Source organism: Odocoileus virginianus, unplaced genomic scaffold (assembly GCF_023699985.2).
Source record: "Odocoileus virginianus isolate 20LAN1187 ecotype Illinois unplaced genomic scaffold, Ovbor_1.2 Unplaced_Contig_22, whole genome shotgun sequence".
NCBI lineage: Eukaryota > Metazoa > Chordata > Mammalia > Artiodactyla > Cervidae > Odocoileus > Odocoileus virginianus.
Genome location: NW_027224339.1, coordinates 249464 through 274597, shown reverse-complemented (window position 1 = coordinate 274597; position 25134 = coordinate 249464). Strand labels below are relative to the sequence as shown.

At 44.6% G+C, this 25134-nt stretch overlaps 1 protein-coding gene and 1 long non-coding RNA gene across 2 annotated transcripts; one reads left to right on the top strand and one right to left on the bottom strand.

Annotated features, from left to right (window-relative positions):
* The first annotated feature begins 4 nt into the window (after positions 1 to 4).
* LOC139034063 (uncharacterized) lies at positions 5 to 8830 on the top strand. Its single transcript, XR_011486530.1, has 3 exons — positions 5 to 98; positions 518 to 687; positions 8644 to 8830. It is a non-coding gene; the product is annotated as an uncharacterized lncRNA (long non-coding RNA).
* A 715-nt stretch (positions 8831 to 9545) lies between these two features.
* TBC1D25 (TBC1 domain family member 25) lies at positions 9546 to 23113 on the bottom strand. Its single transcript, XM_020901247.2, has 6 exons — positions 22856 to 23113; positions 20286 to 20395; positions 19039 to 19193; positions 11721 to 11848; positions 11390 to 11578; positions 9546 to 11145 (listed from the first exon to the last, which is right to left on the bottom strand). Exons 1-6 carry the CDS (start codon positions 22973 to 22975, stop codon positions 9784 to 9786), a joined length of 2064 nt encoding a protein of 687 aa, XP_020756906.1. The 5' UTR covers positions 22976 to 23113; the 3' UTR covers positions 9546 to 9783.
* Between the last annotated feature and the right edge of the window lie 2021 nt (positions 23114 to 25134).

Sequence of the window (25134 nt, the reverse complement as noted above, 5' to 3'; positions counted from 1 at the left end):
CGCGCTCATTGGCTAAGGCCAGTGAGGCGGGGCGGGAGGAAGGGACAACCGCTTGAAGGGAGCGAGGCGCTGAGCACGCTTCGGGAAAAGGATGGGAGGTTTGTGAGGTTGATGCAACCTAACATCAGCATCTGCTCAGCCGTCTTCATCCCTTACGCTCTCACACCCGTTTCTGTCTCTGATATCACCCTTACCACCCTTGAGGTCACTTCCCTCATTGATTCTGACGTCTTTCTCTAGGTTCCTGAGGACGTAATTACTGTCCTCTGATACCCTTTCACCTTCTAGTCCTCTGAGCTCATACCCCCTCGAGGGCCCGATGTTTTATCTCCCCACTGGCCCTGACGTCATCACCATTCACAGTCCTTAACATTAGACATTCCTTAGTTTCTTAGCCCATGACCCTGATCCCTGCATTTCCTCCTCTGTGCCCAACATCTAGCCACCTGTTATGCGTGCGACTCTTTCCCCTTGTTTCTTCTCATTTATAACCTCAGCCCTTATCCTTACCTGACAGCTTCCTGAAGCCAGTTTCTCGAATTCCCCATCAATAGACCACCTGAGGTTACTTCTACAAAAGAGGATGCTTCAATCTTCAAAAGGAGTAAATCCCGATCCAACAGAATGATTTCTGCTGTCACTCATAGTTGCTGAGCCCTTGATCCACATAGAGGACTTTCACAGTAGGTAAGGGACAGAGTGTCTGAGCCCACTGCCCACAATTTGTTCTTGTCCGCCTTCTGAGTGTCTGAGTTACCTTTACAATGAATGGATTTGACAGACTTTTTGTTTCTGAGCTCCCCATCAAGGAAGAATGGGTTAGTTGCCCTCAGAGACTTGAAATATGTCATCCATAGAATGGACTCGTCCAGCCTGTTAAGGATCAGCACCCCAAATACAGACTAGATTTGTTAACTTTTGGGATACAGTATGGTGAAAAAGTGAAAGTGTTATTAGTCACTTAGTTGTGTCTGACTCTTTGCAATCCTGATGGACTAGGCTGCCAGTCTCCTCTGTCCATGGGATTCTCCAGTCAAGAATACTGGAGTGGGTTGTCATTACTTCTCCAGGGGATCTTCTCAACCTAGGGATTGAACCCAGGTCTCTTGCACTGTAGGCAGATTCTTTACTGTCTGAGGCACCAGGGAAGCCCCCTTACAGAGGACAGTTAGAATAGATTTACCCTAATTCCTAAGAGCCCTGGGATTTTTCAGAATGCTCAATGAGCATTGTCTTCTTCCTTAAAGTTACCAGTTGCATTAGCCCCTAAAAGAGAGCCAGTTTGTCCTTAGAAACCTTCAAGTCAGTCATTGAATTCTCTTTAACTATGAAAGTACTAGGTGGCATCTTCTTTTGATATAAAGCTGTTGCATCTACAGTGGAAATCTTGTTTGGTGTAGCCATGTTTATTAGTTATTTTAACTAGATCTGGATAAGTTGCTGCCGCTTCTACATTAGCACCTGTTACTTCAACTTGCACTTTTATGTTCTGGAGACAGCGTTTGTTAACACTCATGATCCAACCTCTGCTAGATTCAGACTTTTCTTCTGCAGCTTCCTTCACCTCTCTTAGGCTTCACAGGACTGAAGAGAGTTACGGCCTTGCTCTGGCTTAAGGGAATGTTGTGGCTGGTTTGATTCTTCTATACAAAGCATGAAAACCTTCTGCATATCAGCAGTAAGGCTGTTTCTCTTTCTTATCATTTATGTGTTCACTGGAGCATCACTTTTAATTTCCTACAAGAACTTTCCCTTTGCATTCACAACTTCAGTAACTGGTATAAGAGGCCTAGCTTTCAGCCTGCCTCAAATTCTGATGCACCTTCCTACCTAAGTGTAATCATTTCTAGATTTTGATTTGAAGTGAGGGACTCTTCCTGTCACTTGAACACTTTGAGGCAATTGTAGGTTTATCAAGTGGCATAATTTCAATATTATTATGTCTCAGGGAAAGAGAGGTCTGAGGAGAGGGAGAGGGACAGAAAGTAGGGCAGTTTGAACACACATTTGTCATTTAAGCTTGCCATCCTAGAGTCACAGATTATTGGTAACATCAAAGATCACTGATCATAGATCACCATAACAAATATAATAATAATGAAAAAGTTTGAAATATTGCAAAAATTACTGTAATGTGACACAGAGACAGGCAGTGAGCAAATGCTATTGGAAAAATGGTGTTAACAGACTTGCTGAATGCTGGGTTGCCCACAAACCTTCAATTTGTTAAAAAGAAAAAACAAAACCCATGATACAGAAGGAGACTCATAGACACAGAAAACAAACTTAATGGCTACCAAAGTAGGAGGGGTTATTTGGGAATATGGGATTAACAGATGCACATTACCACACATAAAATAGATAAACAACAAGGACCTACTATATAGCACAAGGAACTATATTCAATATTTTGTAATAAACTATAATGGAAAAGAACTGAAAAGAAAAAAACTCACAATATCTGTAAAGCACGATAAAGTAAAGCACAATTAAAATGAGGGATGCCTGTACTAAGAGTTGGGGGGAAGTCAGAAGTGGTTTGCAACACTTCCCTGGTAACTTGGCTGGTAAAGAATCCACCTGCAAAGCAGGAGATGCCGGTTCAATTCCTGGGTTGAGAAGATCCCCTGGAGAAGGGATAAGCTACCCACTCCAGTATTCTGGGGCTTCCCTGGTGGTTCAGATCGTAAAGAATCTGCCTGCAATGCATGAGACCTGGGTTCAATCCCTGGGTTGGGAAAATCCCCTGGAGGAGGGCATGTCAACCCACTCCAACCCAACTCTCCCTGGAGAGTCCCCATGGACAGAAGAACCTGGTGGGCCCCAGTCCATGGGGTCGCAGAGTCAGACATGACTGAGTGACTAAGCACAATAAACTATAATGGAAAAGAATTTAAAAAAAGAAAAATACTCACGATATCTGTAAAGCGCAATAAAGCAAAGCACAATTAAAATGAGAGGTGCCTGTATTAAGAGTTGGGGAGGGCAGAGGTGGTTCACAACACTTCCTCAGACAATATTTTCAGAGATGAGCATCCATACACAGGGCAGGAGGAGAAAAACTCATGACCAGTATGGACAGAAACCAGGCACATAGCTACAGCTTTCACTGATTGGTTGATCATGGAGCAGGAGGGGATGTGAAGCTTGTTGCAAAAGAATGAGAAGAGCTGAAGTGTCTTATGGCTCAGTCCATCTAAAGTCTATCATGCCTACTTCAGATCCATTGAAAAACCACAGCCAAAGGACTCAGAGGTTTTCTGCAGTAGATCCTGCCCACTATAATTCCTGTTTCTTGAGGAGATTTCACCAAGACAAACCTCCATAGGAAATCACAGATGAGTCAATGACTGGCATCCGGGCTCTACTGTCTCATAGTGGATCTATAATGCTGATGAAGATGACCTATTGCCAAGACAGAAACTGACCCCAAAAATTCTAGATAGATTTTTGAGATCAGCCCCACTGCCCTGCCATTCCATTTTCCAGGGGATCTTCCTGACCCAGGGATCAAACCTGGGTCTCCCACATCATAGGCAGACTCTTTCCTGTCGGAGCCACTAGGGAAGCCCCTGCATCCACAAAATGGACTTGTCTGACTTTTACCATATCCAGACTTCCTAGGATAGACATGAAGAGATTTCACATTGTCCACATATGCACTAGTTTTAGCCCTCTGAGAATCTGAGCCTCCATGCAAAAAGAGGTACTTATTTACCTCTCAAAGTGTCTGAGCTCTGATCACATTCTACAGTTTGTGACACATCATTATAGTTGTTCTATGCAGTCTCTTGTTTTACTTATTTTATTCCTGCACCCGACTATCATTCTTTCCTTCCCACAGTTAACTATGTTATTGAGTTTTATGTGTATCTCTTGGTGTGATTTCATATAAAATCGGTATTTTGTGTATATTTTTGATTAAAGTAAATGGTAGTGTTATTTTTTAAAACTTTCTTTTTCAACCAGATTTATGTTTTTAAGATCTATCTGTGAGAGTTCCCTGGCAGTCAATTGGTTAAGACTCTACGCTTTCGTTCATGGGGCCCAGGTTCGATCCCTGGTCGGAGAACTAAGATCACACAAGTTGCACCACACAGCCAAAAACAAACAAAAACGAGTGGAAGTTTTGTTGGGAATACACTGTAGTAATAGATTTGGGGCAAAATAATATATTACCTGTGGAGGTTTTAAGATATGTTCATAAACTCTATGATAGTGCCCCCATCAGGAGTTGGAGCCTAGTTCCCTTGCCCTTGAGGGTGGGCTGGACTTAGTGAGTCACTTGTACTGCACAGAATGAGCCTGTCACTTCCAAGACTAGGTCATAAAAGGCACTTAGGCTTCCTGCTCTCACACAGACTGCTTTCTCTGTGGGATGGTAGCCGGCAGATCAGGCAGCAGCCCTATGGAAGAACTGAGGCCTCCTGCTAACAGCTATGTGAGTGGGCCTTCTTAGAAGTGGAGTCAAGCCTTCAGATAACTGCAGCCGCCTTCCACATCCTGACTGCAACCTCATGAGAGATTCAAGGCCATAACACAGCTAAGCCACTCCCAGAATTCTTACCCACTGAAACTTAGATAATGTTTATTGTTTTAAGTTTGGGAGTAATTTGATACCAATACATAACTGACACATCATAAAATCTTCCCAGCAAAGAGCATGAAATGTCTTTATTGTGCCCAGCTTGGCATAAAATGTTCCTTTGTTCTTGAAGAGATTTCTAGTCGTTCCCATTCTATCTCCAGGCAAGAATACTGGAGTGGGTAGCCATTCCCTTCTCCAGGGGATCTTTCTGACCCAGGGATCAAACCCAGGTCTCCTGCATTGCAGGCAGATTCTTTACTATCTGAGCCACCAGGGAAGCTGCCTGGATAAGCCCTAGTTATGACTTTTTAAAAAAACATACACTGTTGAACTCAAGTAGCTAATATTTTACTATCATTTTTACATCTATATTCATAAATGAAATAGGTCTGTATTGTGTTGTATCTTCTTTATCTGGTTTTAGAATGAAGACTATACTAGCCTCAAAAAATGAGCTGGACAGCTTTTGCTCTTTTCCTATTTTCTGGAACAATTTGTATATTTGGGAATTAACATTTCCTTGAAAGTTTGATAAACTGTATCTGTAAAACCATCTGGGTCTGTGCTTGAAGCTTTTGTTAGAATGAGATAGAGTATATTTATCATTTCAATTTTTCTTAAAACTTGTTACAAGTTTTCAACTTATTTTTGTATTAATTTGAGCACATTTTAATTTTTCCAGAAACTTAAGCCTTCCATCTAGGTTTTACAATGTATTAACCTACCATACTTAGCCTTTTTTGTGTCTAGTTTCCCTTTTTTGTTCTGTATTTTGCATTCTTTTAAAGCAGTCTTGACAGAAGCCTATCAATATTTTCAAAGAACCAGTTTTTCATTTTGCTATTCTTTATCATTACTTTAAAAACTACCTTTGGCATTTATTTATTTCCTTCCTTACAATAATTCCTTCATGAGTCATGGAGCCATGGCGTTTGTTCCTTTGCTCTTTCTCCACCTCTTTTATTTGAACGCTTAGATGATTTATTTTTCAAACTTTCTTCTCTCCTGATGAATGTACTTAAAGCTATATATTTTCTTTTAATAGCTGACTTTTCTGTATCCCAGAGATTTTGCATGTAGTGTTTTTATTATTAAGTTCTAAATATTTCTAAAGCTCCCTTATGATTTCTTCTTTCACCCAGGGGTTATTTAGTAATGACAGTTTTCAGAAATGGGGGCCTTTTTTTTTTTTTTTTGGCCAGGCCATGTGGGATGTCAGGTCCTCTACCAGGGACTGAACCTGGTTCATGGCAGTGAAAGCCCAGAATCTTAACCACTAGGCTACCAGGGAACTCCTCGAGCCTTTTATTTTGTGTGTGCAAGAAATAGCTTTTCATTATTGCTAATTTTAGGGCTTCCTAGATAGCGCTAGTGGTAAAGCAGCTGCTTGCCAATGCAGGGGACACAGGAGACTGGGGTTAGATCCCTGGGTCGGGAGGATCTCCTGGAGGAGGGCATGGCAACCCATTCCATTATTCTTGCTGGGAGAATCCTATGGAAAGAGAAGCCTGGCAAGCTCTGGTCCATAGGATTGCACAGAGTCAGACATGACTGAAGCACCTTAGTACACTGCTAATTTTATTGCATTGTGTTCAGAGAACATGGTTAATATTGATACTTTTGAATTCATTGAGGCTTTCATTGTGCCCTCACATGGTCAATTTTTGTAATTAATTGTAAGCATAAAAGGAGTCTTCTCCATTTGTTAAGTGAAGGGTTATATAGGAATGTGTGTCATATACTTGAAATTATATGCCAAGCTTAAAAATGTATTGTTCAGGTCTCCTTACGAGAATGTGTTTATGGTAGACATATATTCTTTGCCAATGAGTATATATCCTTCTCTGTCTTTCATGATCTGAAATTTTGTTAGCTTTAGGATGTCTATCCCAGCTTTCTTTGAGCTTTTATTATTCTACTTTTTCTTCATACTTTCATTCTCATCAGCATCCCTAAACTTCGTGTGTGTATACTGTTGAACCTTTTAAAAAAATCCATTGAGGGTCCCTGTGTTCTAAGTATTTTTTGTACTGTTATGTTAAAACTTCTGATAGCTCATTTCATCTTCTCCATTTATAGTATGTTTCTATTTCTTTTCTATCATACTCATACCTAATATTTTGAGTCCTTTTTATATTTCTTGTTCCTGTTTTCTATTTTTTCTTATTTTAGTTATTTAAAATAGTCTTCATCCGTCTGTCCCAGTACTTCTGCTTCAGATACTGTGTATCACCCCGTGTGGTAGCCAGTCTCTGACATAGCCCCCAGTGATCTCTGCCTTCTGGTACTCACATCCTGTGTGGTTCTCCTCTGTGTTATACTAGGGTTGGCCTATGTGACCAAGAAAATACAACACAAACTGTATGCCATTTCAGAGCTTAAGTTATAGTAGATATTGCAGTTCTGTCATGGTCACAATCTCTTGCCTGTTTGCTGGGACCACATGTCCTGAGAAGCCTGATTGGAGATGCTTATGTGGGGAAGCCTCCCACTAACAGCTCTGTGTGGGCGATATTAGAAGTGGGTCCTTCAGCCAAGTCATCCCTTCAGCCAACTTCAATCCTGGCCGAACGTGACTGAAACCTCAGAAGAGACCCTTAGCCAAAACTACATGGCTAAGCTGTTCCCAGATTCCTGACCCTCGGAAACTGAGAAAATAAATGTTTGATGTTTTAAGCCAAGTTTGGCAGTGATTTGTTATACAGCAGTAGGTAACGAATGTGCGTGTATGCTCAGTCACATTCGACTCTTTGTGACCCTATAGATTGTAGTCCACTAGGTTCTCCTGCCCATAGAATTTTCCAGACAAGAATACTGGAGTGAGTTGCCATTTTCTTCTCCAGGGGATCTTCCCAACCCAGGAATCAAACCCACATCTCCTGCATTGGCAGGCAGATTCTTTACCACTGCACCACCTGGGAAGCCCATAGATAACTAATACGTCCAGTTTATTTTTCACTGGAGGTAGTTATACTGCTCAGGTGTATACATTACCCTGACGTGGCAGCTGTTCTGGCTGGTAACTGTATTCAGGGAATGCTGAAAGCCAGACTTGACTCTGGTTAATCACCTGGAGTCCAAGGGATAAAAGGATGTGCAGGGAGATGGGCCAGATGGTGGACAGTCCCAGCACCATGTTAGCAGAGCCCTCACTTGGATCTATGATCACATTACCCGACAATTCTGCTGGTAGAGTTTCATCTTTAAACCCTAAGGGGGGGGGGTCATTTCCCAAGTGGTACCACCCGCCTTTGTCTAGAGGGGGACAGTGAAGGAGCAATCACTCCTCTGGCTGCTCATTTCCTCTCCTCAGCAGGGTTCTTGACACCCTGATACTAGCCCTCCCCCCAGACACCTGGACCAGTGGTTTGGATGATTTCTGCAGTGATGGGGCAGACAAGGAAACATGGGGGAGAGGTAACAGCCAGAACTTAAATCTCCAACCTCTCCTGTATTTGCTGCCTCAGGCCATCCACCACTCAAAACTCAGGCCAGTTAATGACCACCTTCCAACTCCCCATGGGTCTTCATCACTGTGATGCAGTTTCTGGAACTCATATTTCTCTCTGTAGTTTCTTCAGGGAAGTTTCTGGGCAAGGGGATCAGTGTCTTGTGCTGTCTGCCACCTTGGCAGGAATCAGGAGTCCCAAATAACTTTGGAAACTAATAGAGATTTCTGTCCTTTAGGGTATCTGAGCCTCATGTTCACAGAAAGGACTCCTCTGGTCTTCAGAGATCCCAAGCTGCCATATACAGAATTGACTTGGTTGACCTTTCAAATAGCTAAGCTCATTGATCATGGAATATACCCAGAGGGTGTCAGCCAGTTACTGACAAAGAAGGCCAGATTCCCCCATATCTTGGATGGCCCCTGGGGCCAGGGTGCCTGAGCCCCTTATTTTCACTTGTTAGACCTACAGTCTTGGAGACCCTAGGCACAGAATGGTTTTGACCCTGCGCCTCCAGTGACTGAGCTCTCATCTGAGAAGGGTGGTTAGCTTACTCTCCAATACTGGGGGCACAGGGGTGACAGGAGCCTTTTAAATTATCCCTAGCTTTATATGGCATTGTTGTGAGAGAGATGAGAGGATGGCTGCCCTGATGCCCACCTGCCTGCATTGCCTAGCACAGCAACTTCTGGCCAGAATCTGGCACAGTGAGGCTACAACTTGAAGGACCCCAGTTACTTCACTCACCACCTGCCATGTCCTCTGTGGAGAGACAGCACTCAGCCTTCTGAGAAGGTAAGTGGGAAAAAAGGCCTTTTTTGGATCATTATCCTCCACATATGTAGGTGACTTCTTTTAGGGCCTCAGCTTTATTAGAGCTTGATATTTTTGTCTACAGTGATGGGACAGAGAAGACAAATACATGGTTTCCATTGCTGAAATGGTTAAGGTATCCATGAGCTGGAAACCCAGTTTAGTGCTTAGAGCCCTAGGCATGGCAAGGCTGTCCCCAAAGCATGTGACAAAAATAGGAACCTTAGACCCCTGCCCAGGACCACTAGCATTCATGCATAAGACTTACAGGGAAGGGTCTGGATCTTAGAAATGGTGACATGTGGAATGCTAGAGGTAGTTCATCCAGTGTTTCTAAGTAGCCCATACTTCCCAGTCTTTGTAACGAATCTTGCTCTTTCTGAGTCAGGAGCTCTCCCCCCCATCCCTCATTCAGGGGACTGTCCTAAAAACATATATTTACAGACATCATCCAGACCCTCACAGGCAGACAGATGTACCACAAAATAGCTTCAGGCCTCCTCAAGTGGTGTTTGACCTGGGCTCACCTTCTAGAATTGATTTATCAGTATCCATTCTCTTGTCACCAGGGAAGTGGGAGCCACCCTTCACTTGAAATGGGCAGTGTTTCAGCTCCAGTAGGTAAAGAGGCCCTGGGGGTTCCATTTACAACAAAAACCAGGGAGAAGGCAGATAAATACACAGACCACAGTGACTTTCGTGTGTGCAAAGTACAGTTGTTAAAATCAAAACAAGAAAAATGGAGAAAGGAGGCCGTGGTCTCCATGGGGCACTGTCAAAGCAAAGCCCCATACTCTCGGACCTGGGGAGAGAGGGTACTATGCTCCCACAGGTCTAGGGCTGGCAGGCAGGGATGTGGGGTCTCATGTGTAGGCCCTCTTGGCAAAGAATGGAGATCTGATTGGGGCTGATGGAGGGCCAAATGGAGTCTGATCAAGAAGGGGCGGTGGCCTCAGCTCCCTCCTCTGAGTCCCACATCTCTGACTGCAGGTAATCAGCGAAGAGAGCCTTGGCCCGGCGTAGGACGCGCCCCAGGTGGTGTTTTCGCACGAGGCGGTCAAAGTGCATGGCCAGCTCATTGTAATCCAGCCCATTGCGCATGATGTGGTCACGGTGCTCCAGCAGGATGGCGAGGCACAGGAAGAGCATGAATGGGTTCCCTCGGCCAAACTCCTGGGGTGGGGGCAGGCCCAGTGGGGGTGGGGGTGGCAAGGACTTCCCAGGGTCTTGTGGGGAGCCCACCTCTGGAATCAAGGGGGATCCAGCAGCCACGTCACCAGCAGGAGAGGCATCCTGGGTGGATGGTGGAGATGAGGAGGATGGGGAATCAGGGTGGGAAGAAGGGGAAAGCAGTGGGTCTGAGGAGTTCAGCAAGGGCTCAGAGAGAGACTTGGAACCAATGAGGGCAGCTGGGTAGGGCAGCTGGATCAGGGGGTCCCTCCTGGGGCCCATTCTACCCCTGAGTTGCTGGAGGTCGTCCAGACTGGCTTGCCTCAGAAGACGCCCCCCGCCACCAGGCCCCTGGCTGCTGGTGGTCAAGTGGTCAACAGCATCTTCAAAGGCACCACCTCCTCCACCGGCGGGCCTCAGCATGTGTCTCTGCCGCATGGGCCGTCCCCGGTGGCCCCCAAAGCCCATGTCCACCACTAGGCTGGGGGGGCCCACGAGCTCTACCTCGTGCTCAGGAGGGTCGGGGGGTAGTGAGCTCCAGGTGACCTCCAGCATGCGCAGAGCGTCGTCAAAGGCAAACTCGCGCTTGAGCTCAAGCAGCAGCCAGCGGTAACAGAAAAAGAGGTCATCAGCACCGGCTTCCTGCAGATACTGGTAGAAGTCAGGGTCCGCGTGTCGCAGCAGCAGCTTGAGGTGAGCGAATTTGGTGGCCATGGCACGACCATCAGGGTGGAAGTTCGCAGCCAGGCGCTTCATGATGCCACAAAAGCAGACAAAGGCGTGGCCCTCGTGGTCCATGACAGCTAGGATGGGCGAGGCCAGGTCACTCATGCCCTGGCAATAGGATACCTGCGGGTGGGTAACGGCATAGGTGGTGAGCAGGTCATGCAGAGCCCGCAAGTGTGGGCCATCCTCGGGCCCTGCGTAATAGGGGTGGGCCCGGTCAGTACGCAGCACATCCTTGAGGACTGTGCTGCGGATGAACTCCAGGTCCTCGGGGCTTGCTCGCTGGGCCCACTCGCTCTTGAGCTGCTCATACTCCCGGCTCTTGCGTTTCATGTAGTCCATCCTTTCTCGGCCTGTCAGCCCATCTGGGTATACATTCAGCAGGTATCGCCACACCACCTGGCCAGGGATGAAAGGGATGAGGTGGCGGGTCTACAGATGAGCTGCCACGCCCTTGTGTGTACCTATCACCACCCAGCCACCCTGGGCCTCTGCTCTCCTTTGGAAAAGCCTGCCTTCCTACAGATGCATGCACTGGAACACTTCCATACCATCCCCTGAGAGTGTGGCCCAGAGCATGCATCTCTTGAGCCATTCTTGTGTGCGGGCGTGCTGGACCTAATGAGTGATGGAGAAGGCTCACCTTTCGCAGGGAGGGCTCGACACCACCATGATAAATCCGCAGGCGCAATTCCTCAGGGCGGGAGAGCTGGCCCTCATGGTTCAGGTAGGTATGAAACTCTGCATCGCTCAGGGGTGGCTTGAAGGGCTTGACATCTTCCCCATATGACCAGCTCAGCACCTGCTGGACCTTAGACAAGGTGCGGCCCACCTGTGAAAGAAGGAGGGGTGGAGGGGGCACCACTTAGCTGGGTAGGCCAGGGGCAGGTGCCAACCGGTAGGCTCGGAATTGGGGGTGTCAGGGAGGCACTGCCCTCCAATAACAGCTGGGCCCTGGGGCTCCCTGAAAGCACCTGAGAGATGATGGACTGTGTGAAGGGCAGGGCAGCTGTCGTCAGTGATGACCGCTTCTCAGCCAGTAGCACATCGGAGCCAATGACATCCTTGGGGCTGATTATGTCCCAGTCTTCCAGCAGCGGGCCTGGGCACACAGAATGACATGGTATGAGAACCCCAGAGCTCAGGACCAGGTTCCTCTCCCTTTGAAGCCAGGCCACCCACAAGGTAATGAGCTACTTCACTCACCCTTCCTATGTCATCCTAATCACACAAAAAATAAAACCATGAATAATCTTCTGGTGGAAACAGTCTCACAGAATGGCAGATAGACTCTAATAGTAATATTTTAACAATATAAAGCAATGTTTACTGAGAGCACTATGTGCCAGGCACCGTGCCAGGGCTTAACATCAATATAAACAATAAGAACACTAGACAACACTTCCATAGGGCTGAGTGACAGGAAGTGTTGTGAGCTCTTTGCAAATGTTAACTCATTTACTATTCATACAGGTAAAAAATCTGCCTGCCAGTGCAAGAGATGCAAGAAAAGTGGGTTGGACCCCTGGGTGGGGAAGATTCCCTGGAGAAGAAAATGGCAACCCACTCCAGTATTCTTGCCTGGAGAATTCCATGGACAGAAGAGCCAGGTAGACTACAGTCCATGGGATTGCAGAGATGGACACAACTGAAACAACTGTGTATGAAGTACATACACACATGCACTCTCTAAATTGAGCACTATTATTATCACCAATCTTTCTAAGAGGAAACAGGCACAGCCAGGATTAGTATTAATAGTTGCCTAAGGTCCCATAGCGAGTGGGTGAAAGAACTGAAATTTGAAAGTCAGGCCCGAAGCTCAAGAACCCAAACCCTGAATCTTACCTTCCCACTAGTCCTCCTTCCACAACTGGTATAGACTACCATTACTCTCATCTTACAGACCATGACAAAAAGGTTGGAAGAATTAGTAAGTGGCCAAGGACATGGCAGGGCTGGGATCTTTATCTCATTCACCTTACTCCAGGGCCTGGGTAGATTTTAGCAAAAGTATCTGTGGAGCAGGTACGTCATGGATGTTACACAGAAGAGACTTAATGCTTAATTTTATTCAATTCTGGTCCTTGTTCTCTCCCTTCTCTCTCTTCTTTATTCCCCCTTGCATCTTTTCTGCCCACCTCAAGTGTCATGTGGCTTGAAGCATCAATGGCCACTTGAGTAAGTTTGAGAGACTCAAGAGATGTCCACCCTGGCACCACAGAACTGCTAAGCTGACAAGAGCAAAGACCAGTGGCTTTCCAACTCTATTATATGAAACAAATCAACTGGGATTTGTTCAAGCCACTGTCACTTGCAGGCAAATGCCATCCCTAAGCAACATTTCCATGAAGTCCACTGTACTTTCTCCCACGGAGCTGAGGGGGAAGCAAACCCTGGGCCACAAGTCACTGCTTCTCCCTGGATGTCCCACTGGGCACTGCAAACCTAATGGGTCCACAAGGGGAGCCCGAGATCCATTCGAGACATGACCTGCTCTTCAACTCTGAACAGTGTCTCTATCTCTTCAATTGCTTAAGCCCCAAACCTGAACAGACATCTCTCAACTTCCAGGGCCTAACTGTTGCCAAGACCCATGGCTTCTGCATGCAAAACATACTTCAATTCCACTTCTTCTCTCAGCTCATACCACGCCTCTCATCCAACCAGTCCCTGCTTCCCCTTTGCCCCTCCTTCTCCACTCTCTCCCAACAGATGCCAGAATGGTCTTTCTAAAACATGAAAACACCTAAAATGAATAAGATCACACTATTCAACAGGTAAAATGAAGAAGGTCACACCAGTAGTCTGAAAGACCAAAGAGAAAAACCTTTTTCAAGGCACAGAGCTAAAGCTTAATGATGAGAGGAAAGCAGAGAGACCTGGAGGGCGAGTCCAAGAGACCTGAGAGGCAAAAAGTAGGAAATGCAGGAGGAGAAAAGAGGTCAGGCAGAGACAGAATTACCAAGATATGAAGGAAAGTGTCCCTGAGATGAAGAAGTGGATTGACAAGTCTCAGATATGATCAATCAATGAATAGCATAGACCATGGGTCTCTCCCAACTCTTATTAATCTGCTAGCAAAATGCCCACATTCTAAGAATGAAGACAAACTCTTGCCAGCTTCCGAAGATAAAGAACAGGCTGCTTACAACTGGAAGAAGGTCAGACTGCCAAAGGGCTTCTGTTCCACAACTCCGAAAGCAAGATAATGACTTTCAGTATCCACGGAGCACTGACATGACAGGCCTGAGATCCAAGGGCCCCCATCCAGCCTCGTCAGTACATATCCACCACAACCAAAGAAAGAAGTTTCTGATTATTAGCATATATGTTACCCATGCACTAAAGAGGAATTAAAGAGCCTCTTGATGAAGGTGAAAGAGGAGAGTGAAAAAGCTGGCTTAAAATTCAACATTCAAAAAACTAAGATCATGGCATCTGGTCCCATCACTTCATGACAAATAGATGGGGAAACAATGGAAACAGTGACAGACTTTATTTTCTTGGGCTCCAAAATCACTGCAGATGGTGACTGCAGCCACAAAATTAAAAGATGTTTGCTCCTTGGAAGAAAAGCTATGACAAACCTAGATAGTGTATTAAAAAGCAGAGACATCACTTTGTTGACAAAGGTCTGTATAGTCAAAGCTATGGTTTTCCCAGTAGTCATGTACAGCATGTGAGAGTTGGACCATAAAGAAGGCTGAGTGCCAAGGAACTGATGCTTTGTCTCTGGTGCTGGAGAAGACTCGCAAGTCCCTTGGACAACAAGGAGATCAAACCAGTCAATCCTAAAGGAAATCAACCCTGAATACTCATTGGAAGGACTGACACTGAAGCTGAAGCTCTAATACTTTGGCCACCTGATGCAAAGAGCTGACTCACTGGAAAAGAGCCTGACTGAGGGCAGGAAGAGAAGGGGGCGACAGAGGATGAGATGGCTGGATGGCATCATTGACTCAATGGACATGAGTTTGAGCAAACTCCGGGAGATAGTGAAGGTCAGGGAAGCCTGGCATGCTGCAGTCCATGGGGTCGCAAAGAGTCGGATACAATTGAGCAACTGAACAACAACAACCCATGCACCTTACTGGAAGGGAACAAAGAAGTTGTCTAAGAAATGACTGTGAATGACTACAAGGGCTCAAAGTGGGTGGAGGAAGGCAAAAGGGAAGGTACATGGTGACAAGCCACAAGTTTTTAATATTAATATATAGTTAGACATAAAATGACAGACTGTCATTGGGAGTGTAATATTGTTACATTAGAATTCCTGAAACATAAGCGACTAACTCTAAAGAAAAGATAATGATAACCTGGAATTTAAAAAGAAAAAAACAATATTGCCTAAGCAAAGCCCATAAGTTAAGGGTTAGGGACCAGAAGAATGAGAATGAAAAGTGTTTCAAAGCTTTTATTTCAAGGGCTAGGGTGAGTGGGGGTGGGGGAGACTGGAGGGGAAAAGTGGTCAAAAGATTTCACTGTCAATTGTGTAAAAAAGCATAAATCCAGCTATGGAGTTTTTTTGAGAGACAGTAAAACTAGGTGACAAAGAAAGGTTAAAAATTGAAGAAATCTGAAGGTATACCTGGCAAACACAGAGAGCAAGAGCAGCTATATGAATGTCAGGAAAAGCACTACTCAAGACCGAAACATGACAAGAAAGACATTCCATGTTGATTTTTTAAAAAGAAAGAACCCATTAATAAAATGGGCAAAGGATTTCCACAAGCACAAATTCATCTAGTGGCAAAACTGGATCTGCACTGATATGAGACTATATCTAGTCTTTATGTAACCCACTAAGTATGAATATACACACATTTCCCTGAAGAAACATTCAAGTTTCATTGTAGGGTGCTGTCTCAGGCCCTGCTTGCAGTATTACACAATATGTGCTACAGGTACTACACCTCTTTATGATAAAATTGTTGAATCTCCCAAATGCTAAGTTACATATTCTGCCAATCAGAAATGTAATAGGTTTTTTTCTGAAACTGGGTAAAATTATTTTAATGTTTGTATGAAAGAATTCATATTTAAGAATAGTTAAGAAAAAGAAGAGCCCCCCCACCCCAAATTGTGGGAGGAATGCAATGCTTATCTTGGTAGAATATAATATAGAAAGCCCAGAAATAAATCCAAGTACATATACTCTGGTCTGGGAAGATTCCACATGTCACAAGGCAACTAAGCCTGTGGGCCATAACTACTGAGTCTGGGCACCACAATGAAAGATCCTCTATGATGCAACCAAGACCTGATGCAGCCAAATAAATAAAAATAAATTAAAAAAAAACTAGGTCCACTAATCACAATGTTGACTGAGTAGACATTTATATGTAAAAGACAAAATAATAAGTGTGTTAGAAGAAAATATAGGAGAATATTTGTATAAAATAGAAGAATATTTATTTTATAAGCATTGTGGATGGGGAAGATGTTCTAAAGAGGAGAAATTCAGAAATCATACAGAAAAAGATATATGTACAAGACTGCATGCAAACAGTTTTTGATAGGACCAAAAGAGCACCACAAACAAGGCCATAAAACAAAAAGATAAGCTTGAGGAAAAAAACCTGCAATACATATGACAGAAAGGGAATTCATATCACAAATGTACAGATTGATTCTGTCTAGGCTTGGGACTCTTCCAACTGAAGAGGTGACAGAAACTGAGTTCTTCCCAGAAAGGACTGGGCCATCTAAGTGATCACAACATGCCTGTCACTTTCACATTCATGAACACAATCCCAAGAATTCCATTAATAATATTTATAACAGTTCCATCAATTGGACACTTACCTATTAATGTATAGTATGATTTATGTTAAACACATACCATTTGTGTACATATACAAATACAAATATACTTACATCTCTCTATATGTGGATTAATATGTGTGTGTGTGTGTGAGAGAGAATAAAGGACCTGTAAGATTACAATCAAACTGATCAAAGTAGTTCCTGCAGGGCAAAAGATAAGTCTGTATTGCATGCTGAGTCACTTCAGTCATGTCTTTGTGACCCGATGGACCATAGCCCACAGGCTCCTCTATCCATGGGATTCTCCAGGCAAGAATACTGGAATGGGTTGCCATGCCCTCCTCCAGGGGATCTTCCCAACCCAGGGATCGAACTCATGTCTCTTATGTCTCCTGCATTGGCAGGAGGGTTCTTTACCACTAGTGCCACCTATGAAGCCTAAGGTAGGGGATCAAGATTAGGTACAGTGATTCCAAGAGAGAGACTTCATCATTATTTCCATTAAGGACAATGTATTTACTGGATAATTAGTTTCATTAGGGAATTCCCTGGCAGTTCAGTGGTTAGGACTCCATGCTTTCACTGCTGGGCCTGGGTTCAATCCCTGGTCAGGGAACTAAGATCCTGCAAACTGTGGTATGGAAAAAAAACAACTCCAGTCAAATTCCCATCAGTATCTTAATGAAATGATAAGCTAATTTTATTAAATGAAAAGAACAGTAAGTGCACAATAATATTCAGGAATAATTTTAAAAAGGAAAACATATCATAAAACTATGTGATTAGAACAACATGGAACTGGCTTAGGATTTAACAAAGAGATCAATATAAGAGAATTAGGAATTAAGAAACAAACTCGTGTATTTGCAGGAGTTTTGGAAATAAGACAATGGTACAAATAGAATGGAAATAACTGGAAAGCTGATTCTCTTTATAAGGTAACTTTTAAATGTCCTTTTGCCAAACTACTGGGTGTCTGTCTCGGTGTAATTTGCATTCCTCTCAGTTTGTGTGCAGTTGGGGTTTTCTTCACATGCTTGTTAGCAGAGCAGATTTTATTTCTTTACTGAAATAGTGCTACTGTGTCTATTTTATAGGTAAGGAAATGGAGGCTTGGGGACTTAGCTAAGTGACTGACACAGAGTAGCACACTGGGCTGCTTGTGCAGAGGTTCCTGTGTCTCTGGCTACCAGCCTTTTTCCATTTGTCTCTCTGCCTGTCTCAGTCACTGTCTTTCCCTCTGACTCTTGTTTGTCTCTCTCTGATTCTCTTTTTCTCTAATCTCTTTTTTTAAATAAGCCCCACATTTTATAGTCGAATGTTTAAGAGCAAGGACTCTTGAATCCAGTTCAGCCACCACCTGCGTTCAAATCATGCTCCTCCACTGACTGTCTCTGTTACAGGGACAGGTCCTGTCCCCTCTCTGAGCCTCAGTTTCCTCATCTGTAACATGGGGATAACGGTCATCCCTACTCTGTAGGATTGTTTTGACAATTCAGTGAATAAATACTATGTGTGTAGAATGGCCTCAAGTGTTTGACACATGTTAGCTATTTTATGTTATTATGACATCAATAAAATGCCTATTCAGGCATCTCAAATAGGCACTGTGAATTTCCTGAGACTGGAAACCATATCTTCTACTCTACAACTTTTTACTTTAAAAAAAATGTCAAATCTATGACAAAGTTAAAAAGATGAATACATTGACCATCCATATATCTTTCATCTACTTCCCTAACTGTTCACATTTTTTGCTGCATTTGCTTCATCTCATATTTATTATTTTGCCAAGTTATTTGCAGATATCATAACACTTTACCCCTTAATACTTGTGTTTTTCCCAAGAACAAGGATATTTTCCTTCAATAACCATGATACCATAACCATACCCTGGAAATTTAACACTGACACTATTATTATCTAATGTATGCTTCATAATCAAATTTTCAGGACCATGTCTTAATTTATCTGTGGGCTCCCTGGGACCAGTACAGTCAAAACAAATATGAGCACAGGGGAACAAATATGAGAAGACTGAAAGTGGCTGAGAGATCAAAGAGATCAATCAATGAAAATGAGTACAGGATGAGTGAATGAATAAATACAATTACCATGACTATAATCAGCATTATTATATTTACAATATTATAACTGAAACATATAATACTATAGCTCTATTGTTATACTGCATTCTGTAATTATCACTAGATTATATGCTATAATAAATATGATAATTATTGTCATTAGAGCTAATACTTTTTGAACATTCACTAGGCAGCCATGCACCTTTTCAGGCATTTTCACATGAATTTCCCTGTTTAATCTTCATGATGGCCCTAAGATACCATTATCTCTACTTTATAGATAAAGAAATTGAGTGCCAGTGGCCAAGCCAGGATTTGGACCTAGGATTCCTTGCTCCTTAGCCCACTGTGAAGGCGTGTGTTGTGAGGAGTGGAGTCATCCTATGGGGAAAGGGGGGTATCTCAGGGCAGTGCCCCCAGAGCACCGGGTACTCACTGTCCTCAGTGGGCCGGATATCTACACGCAGGTGCAGGTAAGGTTTGGAGGCAGTGGCGAAGGCTGTGCTGAGGTCCCAGTCAGACAAGAGTGAGAGGTAAGCTTCCTGCCCCAGCCGATCTCGGCCCAGGTAGCTGATACCAAAGTTCTTCTTCCTGGACAGAGGAAACACGGCAGCTTTCAGGGCCCCTGTGCCTGGGAAGCCTCAGGGACCATTTCCAAAAGAAGCCTGGGAAGTTTGTTTCACAAACACAGAAACAGATGCACATCTGCTTGTATCTGGAGAACACACTAAACTGGTACTGGGGTCTCCTCTAGGAAGGGTAACCGAGTAGTTGAGGGATGGAAGTGGGAAGAAAGTAGCCTTGTGCATAAAAAATAAAGCAAGCTGTATGGTTGTTATTTTTCACAACAGAAAATGTTTATGTAAAAAAGTCAAATAACAACTAACAACTTGTTCTTTAGATACACCAGTGCAACTCTATGCAAAGCATGTTGTGAGATAACTACTGTCACCATGAACGTGTTTAGTCACTCAGTTGTGTTCAACTCTTTGTGACCCCATGGACTATAGCCTGACAGGCTCCTCTGTCCATATAATTTTCCAGGCAAGAATACTGGAGTGGGTTGCCATATCCTTCTCCAGGGGAATCTTTCCAACCCAGGGATCAAATCCTCATTTCCTGTGTCCCCTGCATTGCAGGTGGATTCTTTACCTGCTGAGCCATTGCCAGAACCAACTGTCACCATGGAAACCCCCCCAAATACCCATCACTTTTGTACCCTTTGAGTTTGTTACCATGTGCATATATTCCTCCAAAATAACAATGATACCAAAATAACCATCACATTTGCCCCCAGGAGACACTATTTTTCATCTATCAGGTTGGCAAATTTTCTAATGTTTTTTAGTAACTAGTGTTTGTGAGGGTGTGAGGAAAACAGAAATTTTATGGGCTGCTGCTGAGACGGTAAATTGGTAGCACCTACCTGGAGAACATTTTGGAAACATCTGTTGAAACTTTAAAAAGTATACACCCTTTAATTCAGCAGTATCACTGCTAGGAATTTATCCTATGACTAGATTTTCCAAAATATGCATGTGGCTATTTGTTTATTGTGGGACTATTTATACTAATAATAACAAAACAAACAACCCTCCCTACCAAACAACAACAATAAAAATGCCAAACAACTGCTGTCAAGGTGGGTGGCCCACTGGTTTTGCCCCACACCCCATTACTCACCCATTCAAGTCAAAGGCTCGGATAAGGATGTGTTGTAACACATCGAGTGAAGTGATTTGGGGATCCACAGCAAAAGAGCGAAACTCAAGTGGCAAGAAGCTCTCACATTTCTGTGGAGAGAAGACATGGGGTAGGCCATCAGGGGTCACATCACCACACTGACATGGATGATATGGCAGAAGGTAAGGGTAGAGATGTGGCAGGGGCCAGATCAAGGCAGGGGTTCTGGGCCATGGAGAGAACTGGGACCCATAAAATCTCCAGCCCATAAAATTTCTCTGAGTGAGGGGGGAGGCTTGGGAGGGTTTGAGTAGAGGAGGGATGTGGTCTGATTCAGGATTTAACAGGACCCTTCTGGCTGCTCTATGAACAGTCCGTGGGAGACAAAGGAGAAAGCAGTGGTCCAGTGAGGAGGAGGCTACTGCAATAGTCCAGGTACCCAATCCTTCTTCTACATCCCCTCAAGGATGGTTGCCAAGACCACCATGTTCAATCTTTTGTTGTTCAGTCGCTCAGTTGTGTCTGATTCTTTGTGACCCCATGGACTGCAGCATGCCAGGCTTCCCTGTCCTTCACTATCTCCCGGAGTTTGCTCAAACTCATGTCCATTGAGTTGGTGATGCCATCCAACCATCTCATCCTCTGCTGCCCCCTTCTTCTCCTGCCCTCAATCTCCCCCAGCATCAGGGTCTTTCCCAATGAGCCTTGAGAACCCCATGAACAGTAATGAAAAGGCAAAAAGACATGTCCACATGGAAGCAACCCAGATGCCCATCAGCAGACGAATGGATGAGGAAGCTATGGTACATATACACCATGGAATATTACTCAGTCATTAAAAAGAATTCATTTGAATCAGTTCTAATGAGATGGATGAAACTGGAGCCCATTATACAGAGCGAAGTAAGCCAGAAAGATAAAGGCCATTACAGTATACTAACACATATATATGGAATTTAGAAAGATGGTAACGATAACCCTATATGCAAAACAGAAAAAGAGACTCAGATGTATAGAACAGACTTGTGGACTCTGGGAGAAGGCGAGGGTGGGATGTTTCAAGAGAACAGCATTGAAACATGTATATTACCTAGGGTGAAACAGATCACCAGCCCAGGTTGGGTGCACGAGACACGTGCTCGGGCCTGGTGCACAGGGAAGACCCAGAGGGATCGGGTGGAGAGGGAGGTGGGAGGGGGGACTGGGATGGGGAATACATGTAAATCCATGGCTAATTCATTTCAATGTATGACAAAAACTACTACAATGATGTAAAGTAATTAGCCTCCAACTAATAAAAATAAATGGAAAAAAAAATAATAAAATAAGCAGAAAAAAAAAAAAGAGACATGTCCAGCCTGGCCCTTATTAAACCGGTCTTCCACGCTGCAACCAAATCTAGCATGTCTATCTACAACACTCTCTTGCTTAAATCTCTTCGAAAGGAACCTCAGGATTCCCAAAGGGAGCTTTTTTGAACTTTACACTCTGGTACTACCAAACTCCCAGAAGTTACTCTGAACACATTCTGGCTCCAGGCCTGTGCTTGTGGACATCCCCCAGTCTGGAAGGTCCTTCCCACTCTTTAACTGGCTCACTCACAGCTTAAGTATCTTCTCTTCTTTGAACACCCAAACATCTATCTTTGAGCTTGCTCTATTACACTTAAGTGATCTGTTTACTTCTCTCAAGAGTCTAACTTCTTCTCATCACCACCAGTGCCACCACCCTAGTCTGAGCCAGTAACCACTTGCTGGAACTACTGCAACAGCTTTCTTATTCAAGAATAGAATACATGTCAAAGGCCCTTCACAATCTGCCCCTCTCTGACCTCTCCCATCCACCCCCTACCACTCTTCTCACTCTCTGGGCTCCAGCAACATGGAAACCTAAGGGAACATGCCAAGCTCATCCCCACCTCCCAGCTTTTGCCCTTGCTGTTCTCTCGGTCTAAAACACTCTTCCCCCCATGATATGCACATTGGTGACTCCTCTTTATTTGGGTCTCTGTTCCTTCAATACCTTTCTAGATATTTCCCTGCACGACCTTGGCTAAAGCAACATCCTAGTTCGGAATCTTTTTCGTTATCTCCCCATGACATTCACCAGTGTCTGAAGCATTTCCTTTATTTAGCTGTTTGTCTCCCCGACGAGTGTGTCTGCTCATCCAGTGTGGGGATTTGCACAAAAGTGCACTCTCAACACAATGTTAAAACGATGTCAGCGCCTCCTTTTCAGACAGCAACAACCTCCCTCATTTCTCAGGGCTCCACTCCATTGAGTCCCCTCCTCCAACCCTATAGCCCCTCCTCTCTACCCACAATCTCCTCCTATCCATTCCAGAGGGCCCTACCCTTCAATTTGTAATCCCCACGCCCTACCCTCTGCCCCCGCATTCCCAGGTCCAGCCTTCCCCCAGCCCCCACCCAAACCACCAATATTCTGCCCTCAAGCCTCTCCCCTCACGTAACACCCCAATTCTCAAGTCCCGCCCTCCATCCTAGGACAGCCACCACCTTCCCCTCTCCCGGGAGCTCTGGGCGGGCTGAATGACGGGCCACCAGCCTCACCTTGACTCGGACCCGCACCACCTCTCGCTCCTCCTCCTCAGCTGCCGCCGCCTGGGCTCCCCCACCAGGCGGGGGCGCTCCGGAGCCAGCCAAGTCCGAGGACCCAGAGGCCGTCGCCATCCTGCCACCACCCACCTCGGGGTGGCAGTTGACCGTTGCCCCCTACCCTTGTGCGCACGTCAGAATGCGGGCACCCGCGGCCCCACCTTGTGCCCTGGCGCAGGCGCAGAGGGCGCCACGCGACCCTACCCACCCCCCGCTTGGCACAGGGAGGAGGTCACCTCTGCGCTTGCGCAGTGTGCTGTTGCCAAGAGCCCCGCCCCCCAAAGCCGGGCATTGTGCGTCACTTGAGCCAGTGTGCAGGCGCTTACTGAGGCCCCGCCTCCCTCGTCCTTGATTTGGTCACTTTGCTTCCGGATTCACCTAGGTGTGTGCTAACGCGGCGACCTATTGGGGCGAGAAAAGTGGGCGGGGAAAGGAAGCTAATGCGCGATAACGTCAACGCCCCACGTCTGCCCCAAGTCGCCTGTGTCTCTGCTTAGAGATGACGTCATCTATTTAAATCATTTCAAACGAATCTGCTGAATGGAAGAATAATCCTTTTCCCACAATCTTTTAAAAAATAGCTTACACGTTATGAAAATTCACGGACCTGTACATTTAGACTTTTGCTGTTTCTGCCTGCATGTTATACTTTAATAAATAATTTACCCATAAAAGCCATTTGTATGCTCTGTGGACAAGTTTGCCTCTGTTTTTATTGAATCTTTACAACACGTTGAAGTCAGTCCTGTTATTAAACGGTGTGTGCCCACAAAATATCAGCTGAATACTGGACATATTTTAGACTCCTTTGAGAAAGTTTATGTACCACAAAATGCAAAAAGCCATTCTCATTTTACTGTACAACGTCTCTATGGTTTGGACAAAATACATGCTGCTCTTAAAAATGTAATTTGTAACCAAGGAGTCCTGTAAGGTACCTGGACTTCAGCTATTGCTGCAGTATTGTAGGATGTTACCTTTAATGTTACCTTTTAAGAGAAGTCTCCTTTTCTAAAACACTTCTTGTGGCACTGCCAGGTTTTCTGATGGAAACAAGGACTTTGAAAGTTGCTTTTCATTAAAATTATCATAGAGTGGAATGAGCAAAACATTAGCCTAGAACTTGGAATTTATCCTGAGGGCCCTGGAGCACAGGCTTATGATGTGTTCAGATGCCCCTGTCTTGGTTGTGGAGAAACCTCTGGAAAGAAATATACTGGAAGCAAGAAGAGCAAAAAGGAGGTCCTTGCCATAGTGCAGGGGAGAATTTTCTCTTTCATTTGTCCATTCTTCCATTCAACAAAGTGTATACCAGATAGTGTAAATATATTCATCTAATCTGCACAAAAATCCTGAGGTAGGTACTATCATTATCAGCATTTTACATATGAAAGCACTGAATGAAGGTCATGGGAAAACATGCTCAAGATCAAAGGGATAGTAAATAGGACAGAGAGAAGAGAGTGCAATGGACAGAAGGTGGGGCGGTGCCTGCTGTGCTTGAGGGAGAGCAAGGGCACCATCATGCCTTAAGTAAACAATGAGGTTAAGTGATGGATCTGAGGTGAGAAATTAATGCAGGGCTTTGGGTTAACAGTGAGGCACTTCTCAAAAAGTGACACTGTAGGCTCAAGCAGAACCAAAATTTAAACTGAAGTCCTGCTCTGCACAGGTCACCTGGAGCCCATCTACAGGTATCTGCAGGTTAATATGGCAATCTCCACAAAATTCCTCTAGTACCGATTTGTTTTATGACTGCAGGTCTTTGAGGTTAAAGACAGAGACTGCTGGATGAGCAATAGGGGTCTGTAGGGTGAGGGGTATCTGTGGGTACATAAGTGGTCTGTGGGGTGAGTAAAGGGATGTCTGTGGGATGGGTGATAAGATATGGTGTAAGTGATGGAAGCTCTCTGGGGTAATTGGGGATCTATAGGGTGAGTGATGGGGAATGTAAGGTAAATAGATTCTTCAAAGTCATTATGGGGAGTTTACAGAGTGAGTGATTGAGAGATCTATGGTGAGTGATAAGAGACCTATGGGATAAATGATAGGGCATTTTGTAGAAGAGTGATAAGGTTTGTGCAATACATGATGGGGGATCTATGAATGAGTCATAGAGTTGTACGTAATGGAAGGTCTCTTGGGGCAAGTGATGGGGTCTGTGGTGTGAGTGATGGAGGTCTGTGAGGTGAATGATTCTCTCCGTCAATGGAGCAAATGAAAGGCTGTTTGTG